The sequence below is a fragment of the Rhododendron vialii genome, chromosome 1a (genome assembly GCF_030253575.1).
Source record: "Rhododendron vialii isolate Sample 1 chromosome 1a, ASM3025357v1".
In the NCBI taxonomy this organism is placed as follows: Eukaryota; Viridiplantae; Streptophyta; class Magnoliopsida; order Ericales; family Ericaceae; genus Rhododendron; species Rhododendron vialii.
In genome coordinates this window covers 86,328-105,368 of record NC_080557.1, presented here as the reverse complement: position 1 = coordinate 105,368, position 19,041 = coordinate 86,328, and the positions used below count along the sequence as shown (strand labels likewise).

General features: G+C 38.0%; 2 protein-coding genes across 2 annotated transcripts; both read right to left on the bottom strand.

Moving 5' to 3' along the window:
- Positions 1-5,777: 5,777 nt before the first annotated feature.
- On the bottom strand, positions 5,778-7,897 carry LOC131333230 (uncharacterized). Its single transcript, XM_058367692.1, has 3 exons — positions 7,641-7,897; positions 7,352-7,522; positions 5,778-6,224 (listed from the first exon to the last, which is right to left on the bottom strand). The coding sequence occupies exons 1-3, from the start codon at positions 7,790-7,792 to the stop codon at positions 5,978-5,980; spliced, it is 570 nt and encodes a 189-aa protein (XP_058223675.1). The 5' UTR covers positions 7,793-7,897; the 3' UTR covers positions 5,778-5,977.
- A 674-nt stretch (positions 7,898-8,571) lies between these two features.
- LOC131333162 (plasma membrane ATPase 4) lies at positions 8,572-18,577 on the bottom strand. Its single transcript, XM_058367566.1, has 16 exons — positions 18,150-18,577; positions 13,578-13,697; positions 13,252-13,488; positions 12,371-13,132; positions 12,129-12,251; positions 11,927-12,031; positions 11,636-11,780; positions 11,370-11,534; positions 11,005-11,243; positions 10,793-10,825; positions 10,609-10,690; positions 10,351-10,511; positions 10,072-10,245; positions 9,441-9,623; positions 9,143-9,324; positions 8,572-8,940 (listed from the first exon to the last, which is right to left on the bottom strand). The coding sequence occupies exons 1-16, from the start codon at positions 18,204-18,206 to the stop codon at positions 8,844-8,846; spliced, it is 2,865 nt and encodes a 954-aa protein (XP_058223549.1). The 5' UTR covers positions 18,207-18,577; the 3' UTR covers positions 8,572-8,843.
- Positions 18,578-19,041: the final 464 nt, after the last annotated feature.

Here is a 19,041-nt window from a genome sequence, read left to right as displayed (position 1 = left end):
AGTGCTCTAGTACATGATGTCATCAGCTCGTGTATGCAAGATTATCACTCGGTCCAAGTGTTATGGTAGCTGAGTGAAGACTTAACATGCGAATTGTGTAGTTAAGTATATCCACGATCACCGGGGTGGTAGTTCATGTGGCTAAGGGTCTGAGGCAGCCAAGTTAGAAATTCTCCCCCTCCCACTAGTTATGAGTTCAAGTGGACTTAGGACCAAATGATTGGATTGTGAGGGTCTCATGTCTATTGTATTTCGGTGGGGTTCTGGTGATGGTCCTGCGACATGGTGATGAACAAATATTTCCTCCCCGGCCGGATCAGCTACAGTTCAAATCCGAACATCCCAGGGCAGGTGGTATGGTCACACCCAAGGGGTCAAGTACGTTGGTTGCCCGAGCCCACCTTTTACTGGGAAAAAAGAGGGTATATTCACAATTCATACCAATTTAATGTTTTAGAATCCAAAGGTGGATTTACTTTTACAATTGGAGTGCAACGCTAAGTTTGAAATCCCTGCGTATGTATAGCAAGGTCCACAATGGAGTCTGATCAACTCATTGCATTAAACCAAAAGCTAGTAGCAGAGTCGCTATGCCATTTTTTAGAGGATGTTCAAATAGGGTCCAATTCTGTGCCAGAGTTATAATGCGATGGCTATCGATAGTTGAAAGGTCATAGAAGACCATTTAAAATGGTAAGTCCAACCATGTTTGTTGTAGACAAGTTATCGTTAAGCATTTGTTCTCACTTGAGAATGAAATGTCAAAAAAAATTATTACGGATCCGTTGAGTTGAATTTTGACTAGAGAACAAATGATCATCGAGGGGAATGAGATTAAAGCATATTAATTAAAAGTCTCTATAACGGCAACCCAACCTAGCTGACTGAAGATCCCAAGATCTAGGTTCAACGAGACAACCGAGTTGTATGAGACTTAGGAGTATCACTGAGGAGATATCTCTCCAACTCATTTCTATGGTGATACAGTGATGCTTGCAATGTATCAGGTTAAGTTTTGCTTTTAAAGATTCTTATACCTTGGTAAATCCAAGTGGGGTATAGCAGGATACTCTTAATAAGAGATCACATATGTGAGTGTGAAGGGGCCGCTTTTGTGAGAATCTCTAAGGTTGAATCCTCTAAAGCAATCTCTGAAACCAGTCGGTGTTTCAAGGCCAAAATGAGCACAACCGTAGGAACCAACTGTATTCGGGAAGAGCCTGTGTGAATTTTGTTGTCTTGGTTTTCACAAAATGCTGAACAGTTCAAGGCATCGCGTCCATTGGTTAGCAAGTAAATTTGATAGTCTTTCACAAGGGAAGGTTCGAAGCCAAAAGCTACCTATCCTATGCAGACAATTTCCACTTGTACTCTCTCTGTTGCATTGCTTTTGCATTGGTTATCGAGTCAATTTCATTTATGTAGGAGATTGTTGGAAAATATTATTAGAATATAATATTTTAATTTGATTTGAATGTGAATTGACTTGATTTAGTGTCATGTCTTTTCAGTGACACCTATTTGTTCTGAACAGACACGTTTTATATGAATAGATTTGTCTCCTCCCTTGGTGACTATTCAGAATAGTCACCGGTTAGTCTATAAATAGGATGTTCCCCATTCATTCTAACTGGATTTGAAAAGATGTTTATGCCCTTATTTTCACGGAGTTAGAGTCATGCATTTGAGAGAGTACAAAACACGAGGAGGTTCAATAGACCCATCGATTGAAGTGTTTCTTATGTGGGGAGTTCGATCAAGTAATGCTGGGAGATAGACGTTCATAAAAACCGTGAGCACCGTAGCGGGGATGAATCGGTCTTAAGTACAGAGTGTCATACACTAACACTCGTCTTGATCACCAATTTGTTTCCATTGATTTCAAGGTTTTGAGTTTTAATTTTATTGCATTCATGTTATCAGGTTTTAACACAAATAGTAAACACATTTTTCCAACAATTTCTATGCCCTTTCATCTATCGATAGCCATCACATTATAACTCTGCACAGAATTGGACCCTATTTGAACATCCTCCAAGAAATGGCGTAGCGACTCTGCTACTAGCTTTTTGTCTAATGCAATGAGGTGATCAAACTCCATTGTAGACCTTGCTATACATGTTCGAGGATTTCAAACTCAGTGTTGCACTCCAATTGTAAAAGTAAATCCACCTTTGGATTCTAAAACTTTAAATTGGATATTCGAATCACAACACTATTGTGTTAAGAATATAATTGGACATCTTCAATAGTGCAACAAATAATTTAACTTTGTAGAAATTATAAATATTGATTCCCCCACAATTCTGAAATTAATTCAAAATTCAACAAAATAATTTCCATAGTTTTTGACATGACACAAACAATGTCTAAACTTTCTCTTCATCTCTCGTGTTTCAAGACACATCAGCAAGATACAACCCCCACATTGAGTAACTCACTCAATATTGAGTACCTCTCTACTCAAAATGCTAACTGCAACATGTATTCTAAGTATCTTTGCAGATTCAATATTGGATACTCTCCATAGCATAAAAAACTATGCTGATTTAAAAAGTATCTTGTGGGTGCAAATGGTTGAGTATTAACAATACAATCAAGATTGATGAAGCGACAATATTCCAAATATTGACTTCATGCCACATCAAACATAGCAAATCAATCTATTGGATTTATTGAGATTGATTTCAAAAAATCCAAAACATGGTTTTTCACATCCAAAGATCAATCAATTTGGCTGAAGTGATTCTTAGAAAGTCAAAAGATATGTAAATTATTCACCAATGGTTACACCCTTTGGTTAAACTCAACAGTCGCATGTGTTGGTTTCAATCGCAACAATCACATCCCTTAGTTTGAACTAAAGGGTCACATCCTTTGAAGTTAACTAATGGTCACACATTTTGGTTTAACTCCAAGGACTCTCCTCTTCACATACAGAACATGGTGATTTTTTAGAGAGGCTCATCTAACGCTACATTATTTTGGAAGGAATTTGAAACTCACGTGTGGGAAATGATATTTCCCAGTTTCCAGCCATAAAAGATTTATAAATGAAGTATGTGGTGCCCGTTCAAAACAATGGAGGAAGGTGTGATGTGTCTCAATAGGTGTGTTGGTTCTCAAAAGGCACTAGGAGACCATTCGACCGATGATGTCCTTCAAAATTGGCGGTTATGTGACTTATGTCCACAGGGCTACAACAAATTTTCCCTTTTGCTTCCCAACCGATGCGACCCTGTGGTAATCGCCGCTATTCAAAACTCCAAATCCCAAAACCACATCATTTGTTGCTCTGTTTTTCCGCAAAAACATACGAAGATATGGTTGTCCATCTTCTAATGCAACACAAATAAAAGGTATCTACAAAACCCCTTCATGAAACACCATGATCTTTCCCGAAAGTTGTCTTTTTCCAAGTGACAACTATTTCACCAAGACTTGCATTACTTCCCAAAAGACACATTTCCATTATACATATGTAACTGACCTTTGCAACAAATCCCACGGTTTTTCTTAAACCAAACCATCCAGTGAATGAAAATAAAGAAGACCACACATGCATCTCTATCTAAGCCTCTAAGGTAATGTATCCGTAAGCAAACTTAGACATGATCATTCTAATGGAGATGGAACTGCATAAAGTCAAAATCCAAAGCACAATAAAACTGATGCCATGCGAAGAATAGATATCAAAGGATTTCTCACGTTCTTTTATTTCTTACCCTACTGCCACATGCCATGTTACGCATCAGATTAAAACTACAATTGAATTTCCAGTGGACATCATGATCAATGATCTTATGTACACGTGGAGGGTTTATGATGCGTGTACATAGAAGCCTAAATAAATTAGACAACTCAACAACGTACATCAAACAAGACCAAATAACTAAAGCCCAATACTCAACAGGCGCATGGCATTAAGCCAAAGAAAAATTACATAGCATGTCTACCATTCAGATCATGCAACCATTGGAAAATTTCCCTTTTCAACAAAGCTACCAAATAGAGATCACAGTAGATTCACAAAACCAACGAAAATTGTCAGGGGAAAAAAGGTGAGTTTTCCATGGAATGTAGACGAATAGATCTCCATAGTCACACTAGGTGGCTCATGCCATTCATGCATGTATGAAAGAAAACTTCTCGGGGCTAGTAAAAGAGTATTTCCACACTTGTAGAACAACAAATAATCATATTGCAGTACTAGCCACGTGCATGCAGATTAATCCTACACTTGTCATAATGAATTAACGATCACATGAAATTTAGTGAATCAATTGACATAGCACAAATTGCCGGAATGAAGAATATATGAAACCCAAATTCATACGCACATGTATACACAAAAAATACTAAACTCCCTCTGCAAGTCTTCCGGATAACAACAAAATAAAAGGGGGCCTGCATTTCCGTTTGAGAAGGCAAACTCATGCATTTCCGTTTCAACCAGAAGAATTTCCAAACGAAGGAATCAAAACATACACAAAAAAAGTAAATGCGATTCTGTCTTAAGATTGTTGGAAATATATGCTTACTATTTGTGATATCCCGATAATATGAGTGCAATAAAATTGAAACTCAAAACTTGGAAATCGATGGAAACAAATTGGTCATCTAGGCGAGTGTTAGTGTATCAGTGTATGACACTCTGTACTTAAGACAGATTCGTCCCCGCTACAGTGCTCACGGTTTGTATGAACGTCTATCTCCAAACACTACTTGATCGAACTCCCCACAAAAGAAGCACTTCAATCGATGGGTTTGCTGAACCTCCTCGTGTGTTGTACTTTCTCAAATGTATGACTCTGACTCCATGAAAATAAGGACATAAACATCTTTTCGAATCCATTTAGAATCAATGAGGAACATCCTATTTATAGACTAACCGGTGACTATTTCGAATAGTCACCAAGGAAGGAGACACATCTATTCATATAAGACGCGTCCATCCACGACGAATAGGTGTCACTGAAAAGACATGATACTAAATCAAGTCAATTCATATTCAAACCAAATTAAAATATTATATTCCAATAATATTTTCCAACAGCTTTCACTATGTATCGAATGAAAAGAACGTACAAATTATATCGACTCATATAACATGTACTTATAACCTATGGTTTACATCACCAACTACTGTAATAAATGGTGATGTACAAATAGGAGATTTAAAAAAAAAATACGTATAGGAAATTGCCAAAACGAAACTCTCTAATATCAGCATTATTTCGCAAAATTAGGGGCCTAATCGCGACTCCCACAATCACCCCGTAATGAGGGGATTGGATTCTTTGAAGCGTAATTGGCATCCCTCCCTCCCTAATAGAAAACAAACAACTGATGGTCCAAAGGTTCTTTTATCGAATGCCTGCGAGAGAGGGTAGCAAGCATTGGTCCTATATGATATTCATCTCTAGCATCTGGACTCTGGAGTGAATCCCGGAGCCTGAGGATTCACCAGTTTAAGAGGCATGGGGGCAGCCTCCAGCCTGAGGACTTCCTGCTAGACTCTTCGTTTTCCACAAAAACCAGGTCTGCATCCCCGTACTGAAAAGTTTTCAGATATCATACCTGAGAATTTAAATCCTGCATTGGGAATGTGAGTTTCCTTTTACAATACCAAATTAACATGAAATGCAACTAATTTCCTTCTGTTCTTACATTGTTGTTCCTGGTATTTCCCTTTAGATCTCACCTTTTGCAATTTTGAAGCTGAGATAGATCTCATGACTTGATTCAAGATAATTCCAAAAAACAGGAGATAAAACTGCATCGAAAATCAAACTAGAAATATCACATCAAGCAAGAGCTGATTGGCATCATCACCATTGCAATTTGTAAGGGAATTAACGCAGAGGTTCATTTTAGTTACATGTTGAATGCCCATAATTACGACATCCTGCTGTTTAGTAGCCCCCTAAACAAAACTACCTTGAGTTGATGCATGCATAAGAAGGTTTAGGTCGTACTAGTAATCGTCATCTTCTTCTTCCCTTGAACCGAAGAATCTCCTGATGACAGCAGAAGCGGCTCCAAGAAATATGAAGAGAGCAAGCACTTCGAATCCACCTCCAATGCCAACTGCAACACTCGGACCAGGTGCAAAGAATGAAAATGGCGACCAACCCCATCCTCCATAAAACGGTACACCATAGCCGTAGCCGTAGCCACCAACTAGGGGTGGAGCAACTGGAGGATTGATATAAACATTGGTCCTGCTCAAAGTATCATATAGTAAAACATTTAAAAGGTATATTTGATGGAGAACGAAACCATTGAATTCTCAGCAGATGCAAGGTAGATACAAACCTAATAAGTATGGAATCATCAGAAGGAAAGGGTGATATATTTATGAAGACAGCACACACAGCTAATATCACACAATATGAAAAATTCAAGTAACTTTTAATGATGCTTTGTATATGTTAACGTGGTATTAATACAATTGGATTTTAGTAGAGTAACAAATGGGAATGCAAAATTTTAGTGTCAAAAGACTCAAAACTGTGGTTGCGTGCACATGGGGTACAATGGCTAAGGTGTTTGTGTCGTGTAACTCGTAGATGAAAATGTCTTCATTTGATAGATAAAGAAGAGTTTATGGGAAAATGGACAAAACTGGAATGGAGAAAGAAGTGTGAGAAATAAGCAGGATTTGAAAAAAGAAAGGGCATGAGTTAGCTTCAATATCAATAAATAACAACTTCAGAACTAACATCCATGCCCTTTCTTTTTCAAATCCTCCTTATTTCTTGCGTAACAAAGTAACGATTAATCTTTACTTTTGTCACACTTTCCGTGAAATTAGAACTAGATTAATCCAACACTTCATGTCTTCGTTCTGGAAAAAAAAAAACACAGGATTCAAAATTAAGCATTCAGAAGATAATATTTTTGCACGGTAGCGAAGGTAAAAACACAAACACTGGGGGAGAAGGATCCCCATAGGGCGCCTCATGGCTAACCCAAAATCGTATCATAGTGATCTTTGTTGTTCAGTTTGTAGGGGTCACTGAATAGCATTCAAAAAATTAAATTGATTGGATCTTATAACTTATAAGTTTCTGGGTCGGACAACATTAGTTAAACAAATGAATGTTTAAAAAGGTATCGCAAGACAAATATATCTTGATCATGCAGATATCAATACCCGGTTAACTTGATTTCTGGTATTCAATCCCCATCCCCATCACAAATTGCTGCAATCTAGGGTGGTTAATACCTTAATAGTCAAATACAAGAATAACAAGAGACTTGTAACTCCAAAGTGTCCTCACATCAGTTACCAAACTGAAACCATAACCAAAAACAAAATAAAGACAATCTAAAGTTCTTATATTACCTTGAATTATTGGTTCTTGGTCCGGAAGGCCGGGGGGACGATGACCGGAAAGCCTGACCGCCAACTCGACCGCCTGTCTTGGCGGCCGATGCAGGGTCTACCGACCCGAGCGTCAAAACGCCAGCTGCCAATGTCACTATTGCCAGCTTAGCAAACTGGTTCTCAACTTTCCTGTAAATTCAGCCCCAAAACAAGATACTCCTTGTTTCAGAAGATTCCCAAATCAAAGTAATTACTACTGTATAACAGATTGAAAAAGATGTGTGTGAGTAAGTAATTAAACAAGTACCTGGGGGAATCTTTGGGTTCATTTGGCTGGTACCCACAACGTGAGGTTGGTATGGTATTCACAGGAATCAGTGTCTTTCTACTTCTGTTGGGTTTGCGTGTTGGAGTGAGGGCGTTGGTTAGAAAGCTCTGCTGCGAGAAAGCTACGGACATGGTTGGGGTTCAGAGAGCTATATTCTTATGCGGGTTATTGTTTGGTGAAACTTAATTGCAATGCTTCTTGTCAATTTGTTCTTGTTATCGGTACTAAGAGAGTGACGCCTAACTTGGGGTTCTTTGACAAATAGCTCATCCTTTCCATGATTCTGGATTTACCACGTGGTGGCACCGTATTGGCTGGCAGGAAGTTTCAATAGTGCACATATATTCAACATTTAATTGAATGTTCTAGTGGGTTCAATTCAGAAAAAAAAAATAGAAAAGAATATTTGCACTTCCACTAGCATGTCCTAAACCATTGATAAATTTCCTGATATTTGTCATTTTATTAATAACGCACTTTAAACGCGATGTTTAGAACAATAAATTCAATTGTCTGTCTTTTGAGAATTGAATTGAATTGGTACTGTTTAATTGTTCTTGAGTTGATATATACTTCCCCGTTATGATTGATTCTCAATTGCAAGAATTGAACAAGTTTAACAAAGATTCATAGCTCCACTTATGGGGAAGATTCTTATTCATCCAAAAATTGATGTTATCTGCAAGGTTGATAACAAACGTTATTTGCAAGGTTTGATAATACACATAATTTCGCTGATTTTGCTGAGCTAGAAACATTCTACGTGAAGTTAGGAGTTAGAAAACTTTAAGCTTACTGTTTCCAGAATTTTGAGCTTTAAACTTTAATATTGTATTTTGCACTTTCTCACGAATTTTTTTTAGCTAATTAAGAGTTGCATGTGTATTAAGCCTATAAAAGAGTCTTGTACTTGTCCTCTCTATTGGAATGATTTTATTTAGAAACATAATAGCGGGTACACATTTTATGTTAACTCTGCTCAACATCAAAGCATTAGTTAAGCAGCCAAACACCTGTTGGAACTTGAATACATAATACAGGAAATGATGTATAGCACGGAAATGTTCCCATGTTCTAGAAAACTTTTTATAGTTAAAGGCATAAGGGTTTCTTTCCCTTCATGATTTGGGCCTTGGAGCGCGCTGATGCAATGCCCTTCTCTCGTAAACATTTCTCCATTTTTCATACTGTATAATGCTGCTGGATGTTATCGATGTCCAGCCCTTTCAGCTTTACCACTGACTCGACATGCCCCTTGAGCGTGTTAAGCTCACGAAGCCTACAAGCACCAAAGGATGAAAAACAAAAGCCAGTTTTTAGTCCTTAATACTAACTTTCAAAGAAACAACATCAATCAAAACTGAAATTTGTTTAGTTGAAGGTTTAGAGTTGCACCATGGCCTATCCTTGCAGGTTGCAAGCAAACTTTTCAATAGCTCTTAAATATTTCACATCAGAAATGATGGTATAGTAGCGCTTACCTTGCAACCTCAGCTCTCCTCTTAGCCTGTTCAGCAATTTCAGACAGCTCTCTGTAACTGCTTTTCTCATTGAATATAGTAGAGGCTTCGGGTGGTTGAAGTCCATGCAGAGTCCTCTGAGCAAGTGCCCATTGAGCTTCCCTCTCCTCTTTGCCATAATCCTTCTTTGTGGTGAAGGCAGTCTGTTGTCAGAAAGAAATTAATTTCGTGCCCATGCGCTTTCAGAAATAGAAGCAGATTAAAACTTCAGAGAATGCAATACCAATTCCTGAAATGATTCACCCCAGCTGATAATTACCTTGTTCTCGAGCAAGTTAAGCCATGCTTTTCCACTTAGGATGTAACGAATGGCGAATTTCATAATGTCAAGTGGGAAATAGAAGACAATACTATAAAGCCAGATAACTCCAGCCCATCCCCAACCAACTCCTTTAATTCTTGCAAAAGCCCAGTTTGCGTAGACGGCAATCACGGTTGCCACCTGCAAATTCAAGACCGATTTTTAAGTAACTTTTTTTTCTTGCCAAGCCGTATACATCAACAAGGGTTAAAGGCTGTAGTTAGTAAGTTAGTCCATAGGGGATCCAAAGGCTGTCCATAATCCTGAACCACAAACGCCCCTGACAAAGCTCGAACCCTAGCCTACCACAAGGGAAGGACCAAGAAATACCATTGGGCTACAAGCCCTTTGGCGATTACTAAGTAATTTAGTATGAACCTTAGACCATATTTGGATCTAGGGAGAGGAAAGAAAAGGAACAAATCCCAGAGCCAAACACATCCTTTTAATTTCTTGACGTATTGATGCAAATTGACATCTATACTAGCAGAAAAAGGAACATAAGTTGCCTTTTAGTTCAACACAACTTTGCAGACAATATGAAACTAGAGTTTAGTGTAAGAATAATAACACAAAAATAAATGCTTACCAGCTGTGCAATCAAGAAAGCACTGACTAATAACAATCCAGGGCGTTCCAAAAATGACCAGCTTCGAGATCGAGTGACAAATATTAGAGCCTGGCTCACAATACTCACTTGTAAGTATAGAGCAGCCATCATTTCAACTTCACTGTTCCCTATAGATCTTACACCAAATTTGTCCTACATCATTAGATTATAGAAAAAAAAAGTTAAAGTTGAAGAGAACAGTCAATAAATGGTCACATTGAATATTGAAATAAAACAATGAGGTTTTTTATTTCGTACAGAGAAGAAGTCAGTTTCCTTCATGATCCAGAAGAATATAACTGTCATCAAGGCCAGGTAACCTCCAAGCACAATACCGGTAGCAAAAATCTCTTTCAGTTTCCAGCTATCAGGCAACGGAGATGGCTTCACCCGATCCTTTGAGATTGTCATTATAGTTCCTTCAGGGGAAAACAGAACATTTTGTCAATGCTCGTAAAGTGAAAGAAAGGAAATGAGAGGAATGAGGTACTTAGATATTAGAAAGTGAAACCTCACCATCATTTAGAATGGCAATGATCAAAATCATGAAGGGTGAAAAGTCAAACCTCCATATCAAGGCAATAAACATGAAACCAAACTACAACATAGACACAAAACAACCAACAGAAAAGGTTAGTGGGCGCCTATAAATACATAATCATCACTATCGCATAGTTTGGAGCTGGCCTTATTAACTTACCACAATACGGATTGTGATGGAGACTGCATATATCTGCAAAAATGATATTTTGGACAAGTTATGAATAATCCACTGCAAATGTTAAACAATCCAATCGATCGATCGATCGATCGATCGAGAGAGAGAGAGAGAGAGAGAGAGAGAGAGAGAGAGAGAGAGAGAGAGAGAGAGAAGAAGAAGAAGAAGAAGAAGAAGAAGAGGAAGAATTTAACTGTGTAATTCTTCATCCTTTGGAAAATAGCTCTACTCGTGAGCACCGCGCTGATGATAACACTGAGTCCCGGTTCAGTTAGCACGATGTCGGATGCACCCCGGGCAGCATCAGTAGCATCAGCAACAGCAATTCCGATATCTGCTTTCTTCAAAGCAGGGGCATCATTCACACCATCTCCGGTCATTCCACATATATGCTTCCTCTCCTGCAATTTCTTCACGATTTCGTATTTATGCTCTATTACAACAGACATAAAGAAATGGAAGGTTAGAATAAGTACTGTTTTCTTTCTGGAACGAAAGCAAGATAAAAAAAGAAAAGAAAAAAGGTTAGGTCTTCATCAAGAAGAAAAAAAGCACCTACCTGGGAATACACCTGCAAACCCATCTGCTTTCTCAATCAACTCCTCAACAGGAAGGGCGGCTATGGATGCATCTTTGTCTTGACCAAGTAAAGAAGCAGATGGATACATGTTTGTTCCCATTCCCAATCTTCGGCCGGTCTCCTTAGCTATAGCAAGTTGATCACCTACTCATTGAACATAAGTTAAGTGAGGAATAAACAAAAAGATATGTTATCGAACAAGGCATGATATTTTCAAAGTTTAGAGAAGTTCAAGCTATGATTACCGGTAATCATCTTGACATTTACACCTAAATTTAGAGCCCTGCGGATAGTCTCTGCACTATCATGCCTGGGAGGATCAAAGAGGGGCAACAATCCGACAAATTGCCATGGGCCACCTGGACTTTCTTTAGTCTTCTCTGGCACTTCCTAGAGAGGTAACAGAAGGCAACAGTTGGAGGGTGTATGTTATAAATTGAAAGAACATAACTAACGAAACACGGACCCTAGAGCAGATATATTTTCCCATAAGAACACACTCTCAAGAAAGCAAAAAAATCTATAATTGTGCAAACCTGACTTGCAACAGCCAATGACCGGAGTCCCCGCTCAGCAAACTTGTCAATGATGGCATGGACCTTCTTCTTCACATCTTCCTTGGCATTGCAAAGGGTTAAAATCTGTTTCCAGATAAGGTAAAGCTTTGATGAATGTAAGTAAATAAGCTTTCATATTTTGTCGTGAGGAGGATAGCCAAAGGAAAGTGTAACAAGGTACCTGTTCAGGGGCACCTTTGCTAGCTCGATGCCAATTTCCCTGAGCATCAATGTAGGTCAAAGCAGTCCTCTTGTCCACAGGATTGAATGGGAAGAAATGCACCTCTCTAATACCAGCCCTTGCCTTCAAATACATTTATGTAGCCAAATTTTATGTCCTTTCTTTTCCTTTTTCCCGCCTCATTCAAAAACGTCATAAATAAGTACGTAAAAGTACCAACAGAAGTTAAAAGAGAGTTATACCTCCTTCGGATCAGCAAGCATCCCCACAATGGCAGCATCAATAGCGTCCTGGTTCTCAGTTCTAGAAGCCCTTGCAGCAAGAAGAAGCACATGTTCTTTATCCACACCCTTTGCAAACACCTCAATCAAGTTCTTGTCAACACTCAGTTTGTTGAGAGTTAGAGTCCCAGTCTTATCACTGCAGAGCACATCCATGCCAGCCATCTCCTCAATTGCAGTCATTCTCTTGGTAATTGCACCCTGCTGTGACAGCCGATGGGACCCAATAGCCATTGTGACAGACAAGACGGTGGGCATAGCAATTGGAATACCTCCAATCAACAGAACCAGGAGGTTATCAATTCCGTCCCTGTACTTTCTGTGCTGAATTGGGTACATTACAATAATCTCGACTAGCATCCCAATAGCAATAGAACAAATGCAGAAGTTCCCAATTGCCGTAAGAACCTTCTGGAAGTGTCCAACTTGGTTGGTACTGTCCACAAGATGTGCAGCCTTTCCGAAAAAGGTATGAACACCAGTAGCAATCACAACAGCTTCAATCTCACCTTGTTTGCAAGTTGAGCCAGAGAAGACTTCTTCATACGGGTTTTTGGTCACTGGAAGCGATTCTCCGGTAAGGGCTGACTGATCAACCTTTAGTGCATCACCCTCAAGAAGACGAGCATCAGCAGGGATTATGTCTCCCAATTTGATACTAATAATGTCTCCAGGAACCAGAATGGCAGCGTCTTGCTCACTCCATCGCCCATCTCTAAGCACCTATACATGAGATAATGACTTGAAACAATGGCTATTATCAAATTCTGAATACAGTTTCACCAACTTTCTCAATGTTGAAATCAAGTTATAGGAAAACCAGTCACTGGTAAAATCTTTACCTTAGTTTTTGGTGCAAGACCGGCCATGAGAGCAGCAGCAGCATTACCAGCATTGTTTTCTTCAATGAAACTGATGGTGGAGTTGATTACCAGCAAACAAATAATACCCACAAAGTCCTGCCAATCCGGGGGCTTTCCGTCGCCATTGGCCAGGGCTATTGCCATCACAGCTGCAGCTTCCATGACCCATGAGAGTGGATTCCACATAAATCCAAGAAACTTGAGTATTTTGCTTTCCTGTTTGTTAGAAAATACAACAAATTTACCATTTGAAAGTGGATGACATTTTTTATTTGCCAAAACGCATTGATTAGAACTGGAAAGACCTTTTTCTCCTCCAATTTGTTTGGTCCGAAGATCTGAAGCCTGTTGGCTCCTTCCTCTGAACTTAGACCTTCTCTGGTGCATTTCAGCTGCTCAAACACTTCTTCAATTGGAACCTTTTCCTGTAGAATACAGATTTCATTAAAAGCAAAGAGACTTCCACCCTTGTAATTTGTATACCACCCAGTTCAAGCTTCTAACTAGATAAAGCAACAAAGGTGCCATGGAAAGAGTATTACCATATTCATTAGACAACCTTACCCTGTGGTGGTTGATTTGCCACAAATAAATTCAAGTAAGAGTCTACGAGAAATTGTGGGAGAAATTTGAGAGCTGGGTTTGAGGTTTTTTTTGGGACCAAAATTTAGATTCTAGGCAGTCGGAAAGCAGATTTTCTACTTTTTGCGGTGAACATGACCAACATTTGTTGCACCTTAATCATAATCTCACAATCATACCAAACACAGTTATCTGCCTCTTGCCAGAACCTAAAACTGTTATAATCTAAAATCTGTTTTCACAACTATTACAAACTGGTAACTCCTCGAGTGTCAAAAAGGTGTGGGTTGACTTCATTACAACTCTATCTACAATATTACAAGTAACTCATGTGCGCTCCACAACCTGAATTAATAGAGTCAGGCACAAACTTGAGTGTGTACTTTATCATCATGATAATTGCATGTGTCATGCCAGCTAAATGAAGGAGTCGGGGCACTCATAAACTGATAAAGATAGACCACAATTAGCTATCCGTGGTCTAATGCTCGAGTGTTTATTGAGTGGTTTGGGTCACCATTACATGGTGTCTCAAGACTCTTAACAGGGCCGACCCTAGGCATAGGTCCACCAGGTGACCGCTTAGGGCCTCCCGTTTTGGACCCAAAAATTGGGCCCCGAAATAGCTAAATATATTAAATATAATGTATGCGAAGAATATTTAAAAAGGGCTATTATGGCACAGTGGTTAGGTGCGTGCGCACGCCGCGCAGTAAATGTAAAGTCGTGTGTTTGATTCTTGGCATCTTTACTTTTTAAACACCATATCTTTGGTAAGTCGTACAAAAAAATTGTTTGTAAGGTCGTGTATTTGATTATCAGGATCTTCACTTTTTAAACACTAGTAGCTTTGGTAAGTCATACAAAAAAATTGTTTAGACCTGAAGGTACCAAATAGATGATACAAAATTATGCCACTAAACCACAACACTAATTTGCTTCTTTAATCGATCAACTAATTAATATACTAGCATATTAGAGGCCCCATTTTCAAAAACCGCCCAAGGCCTTGAAACGTAGAAATTGGTGGCAGAACCCCAAGATCATCAAAAAAATTACGTGGTCCAACAGCTTAAACTTTTTAATGTACTCCCTCCGTCCCTTATTTAGAGTCCAATATTCCATTTTGGATTGTCCCTTAATAAGTGTCCATTTTGTAAAGTTGGTGGGTAAAAATTGGTGCATTGTCTATTTTGTACCTAAAAGTAAATTCCATTTTGAAAAGTTAGCGAGTAAAAGTGTAATGATGATGAGTAAGTAAGAAAAGTGGAGAAAAAAGTTGATATGAATTGAAAGGTATAATAATGATGTCTTTTTAATAAGTTAGAGTTACGAAACAAGACACTTAAAAAGGGACGGAGGGAGTATCATTTTTCTATTCACATCATTACTAAGCCGAGCAAAAAAAAAAAAAAATTCGCATCATTACTAAACAAACTACACTACAACAAAAAAGAAGAAGAAGCACTTTTAGCGACCAAAGGTGCCAAAATGAAATCCAAAATTTGTCACCAAATGATACCTTTTGGCAAAGAAATTGGATTTTGTCACCAAAAGGTGTCATTTGGTGACGAAAATTAAATACCGTCACCAAATGGTACATTTTGGTGACAAAATCAATTTTTGTTGCCAAATGCAAGACTAATTACCTTTTAAATTTTGAAAAAAATTCAATATATTTAAATAAATAATCTATGTCGATATAAATTATACATAGTTTACCTTAAAAATTATTGATAAAATAGTAATATATATATATATATATATTAAATTTTGCAATATTGTCAACGAAATGATAAGTGGTGCACTAGTAGAAACATCTCAAGTTTGAGCGACGACAAAGTGGAAATAATTTTTCTAGTTTAGTCGTTTTTGGCAACGAAAAAAAAAATCCATCGCCACAATGTTTCATTCGGCCACAAAAAAAATTCTTTGTCAAAATTTACATTCTTTTGCCAAAAACGGTGACCCCTTTGGCATGAAACAACGAATTTGGGTGACGAAAATTTTTGTCGTCAAAAGCTTTAGCGACGAATTTTATTCGGCGTCAAAGTCTGAATTTGTTGTAGTGCTAATTGAGACACATTACTAATACCATGACAACGTGGCTCATGGACAATTTGTTAGAAAGGCCAAACTGAATATGAGACGTTCTAGTTTTCAAGTCTGTTTAACGCAAAAGAAAGAAGGAAAAAAAACAGTTTCGGAAATTAAAACACAAAAAGTCTATGGGTACAGATTCTTTGAGCACAGATGCATTATGGCCGGCGGGGCCCACTTTCGGGTCTTGCATAAATAATCCGAGCGACTCATACTTTTAGGAAAATGCTAGGGCCGGACATATCAATGTGTCACATCCCAACCACATCTCTCTAACATGCATGCGTGAGAATTCCACAATAAATGTTAGAGACTCACATATATGTGAGAAATGTGTGGTTGATATGTGACAAATTGATGTGCCCCTAACATCTCTCATACTATAAAAAAAATTCAATCAGGCTCCGACAAACATGAGGCGAATACAGATAAATGTAAGTACTTGATCTAATCTTTCAATTTTTATTTAGAATGCAAGATGTAAATCTGAATGAAAAATTAAATTAAGCACGTACAATTATTCAAGTGAGCTGAATTTTGTCTGAGTCACTTTAAAAAAAATTAAATTTAATGCACAATTCAAATCATTTGTGTAGAACCCGAAAATGGGCTCCACAATGCATTTACGCACAGTCAAAAAATCTGTAGGCAATAATAGGCATAGTTGGTCATAATACGACCTTCTTTAGTTGTCCTTTAAAAAATACTGGCCTTGTTCATTTAGCACATTTGGGTATTTTAGTTTTGGTAGTGGGTGGAGAGAGAAATAGGATAATGATTGGAGAGAGGGAAAATGAGTGGAGAGAGATACAGAGACAAATGAAATTAATAATTGGAGAAATAGGGTAATGATTGAAGAAAGATATAGGGTAATGATTGAAAAATAAGTTAAAACAAAGTAAATATGCTAAACGAACAATGCCACTGTACTCTTCAAAAAATTTGATTGTTTGGTTATTCGTGCTTTTTCATTTTTTGCGATTTTTTATCTAATTTTTTACTTTTTAGAGCTACGTAGCGTACCTCTTTTCCAAAAATAAAATTTTTCGTTAAAATATAAAGAAGAATATTTATGTTCTCATTGCGTACAATTCCCAAAAGGTACTGTAGCAGTTGGTACAAAGAAGAATTCCTGTCCATGTAACATCAGCGTTATTTCCAAAATCCCATAATGCTATCGCCATGGGAGTCAATAAAGAAAATCCATTCATTGTTTTCCCCCTTTTCATACATGTTGGTCAACATAGTTGAAACATCATACAGTACATATTTGTCAAAAGAGTTGAAACATATCGAGCAAAAACCAAAAACATAGTTGAAACACTGCCAAGAAACATTTAATAGGTCAATAAAAAAGAAAGAAAGAAGGAAAAGTGAATAAATTTAGCTTATAGAACATACAAAAATAGGTACAGTCGATAAAGTCATTAATCTAAAAACATGAAGAGTTCTTTTTCTATTTATTTAAAAATAAACTGATTGGCTAGGGAAAGATATAAAACATATAAATGTAATTCTCTGTGCGATTCTACATGTGCTTAAATGAAAGGAGGAAAAATTTGATCAACCAAAGATAAATACCAAGAGGAAGATGTGTGTGTTTTGTTGGAGAAAGTCACGGGCACTAAAACTCGTGAAAGGAAAACATGCATGAAAAGCTTTTAAAGTTTCGAAAGAGAAAAGATAAAAGAGAAAGAAAGTGATGACTCATGATACATGCATGTGAGGTTGAAATTATCTCTCCTTTTATTTGGTCTGCGTTGAACTTGATTCTCTAATCAAATAAGGCCGGATATATGGATCAGCTCCATATGCATATATCCTCTACTATACTCTTAACTTGAGTTGAGAGAGCAGAGATCGTCATGCATATTTACAGATTAATTAACTAATGAAAAAGTAATTTTCATATGAATCATATCCATCAGCCTGTAGAAAATTAAAGGCTTTACACAAAGGAATAGAAAAATGAGAAGCAAATTAAAATAAACTAAGGAAAGTGAGAGAATTAATATGAATACAGGTATCGTGGATCTACTATGTTTTTCCTGGGTTGCATTTCGGCCGGGAAAATTATCCGAAAATTCAAATCCCAGTTTAAGAATTTCCAGGAAAACGCAGGAAGACAGAAAGAAATGAGGGTGCATGAGAAGATTAGTCGATATATAAGAGAGGGAGAGTTGTAGGATTATTACCAGATCAACAGTCTCGTTTTTTATCTCCTCAAGACTAATTGCTTTATCACCACCCATCGATCTTTAGCAAAAAGCGCGCTAAGAGAGCAGCCCCCCAGACAGAGAAAATTAAGAACGGAGACCAATTATACAAATTTATAAGTGAGTTAGCTGGCCTAGTGCTAGTGACTCATTGAATGGATTCGCTTTCTTTCTATCCCCAAGAACACTTGTTAACGATGAGAGAGAGAGAGAGAGAGAGGAAATGAGTTGGGGGGGTTCTCAGCTTAGGCTCTACGCCACTTTATACCCATCACGAGTCGCCACTCACCGCCACTTTATGATACCCGTCGCTTTTTAACACCCCTACTCTCCTCCTCCCTCAATTTCTCAAGTGCCTACACGACGCACTCACTCACAATCTCTCTCTCTCTCTCTCTCTCTCTCTCTCTCTCTGTGCTTACATGTATGTATACACCTCCCCCCTTCTCTCTGCCCTTATATTATATGTACGTATACACCTCCCTCTACACGTACATACAGGGAGTGGTAAATTAATCTCCTTTCACTTCCTACCCGTATCTTGTCGGATGATGCCTAATGCCTTCGGGTTAGGAAAAATTATCACCGGCCCCTGGGACATAGCCCATTTTAAATATTTGGCGTTACGTATCGTATCGGCTGATAAGAGCTTTGTAATCTTCTAACACCATTACACCTAGTTGTATCGGAGAGATAGAAAATCAAATGTGTATTGAGCGGTTTTTGATACTTATCGATTTTTTCTTTATTCATAGACCGGTTCACATGCGTAACTCTTCTTCCACTAATGCATCATATATTTTGATGATTTTGCAAGATTGCCTTTCTTAAAGATTAATTTTGTATCTTGTTCCTTCACTTTTGTTGAACG

Coding starts and splice junctions, on each gene's coding strand:
- LOC131333230 (XM_058367692.1), bottom strand. CDS start 7,792: ATGTCCGTAGCTTTCTCGCAGCAGAGCTTTCTAACCAACGCCCTCACT. Junction 7,523..7,640: donor GAACCCAAAGATTCCCCCAG/GTACTTGTTTAA, acceptor CTGAATTTACAG/GAAAGTTGAGAACCAGTTTG. Junction 6,225..7,351: donor CCAAGAACCAATAATTCAAG/GTAATATAAGAA, acceptor TACTTTGAGCAG/GACCAATGTTTATATCAATC.
- LOC131333162 (XM_058367566.1), bottom strand. CDS start 18,206: ATGGGTGGTGATAAAGCAATTAGTCTTGAGGAGATAAAAAACGAGACT. Junction 12,252..12,370: donor TGCTTGCTGATCCGAAGGAG/GTATAACTCTCT, acceptor ATGTATTTGAAG/GCAAGGGCTGGTATTAGAGA. Junction 11,781..11,926: donor CATTGGCTGTTGCAAGTCAG/GTTTGCACAATT, acceptor TTACCTCTCTAG/GAAGTGCCAGAGAAGACTAA.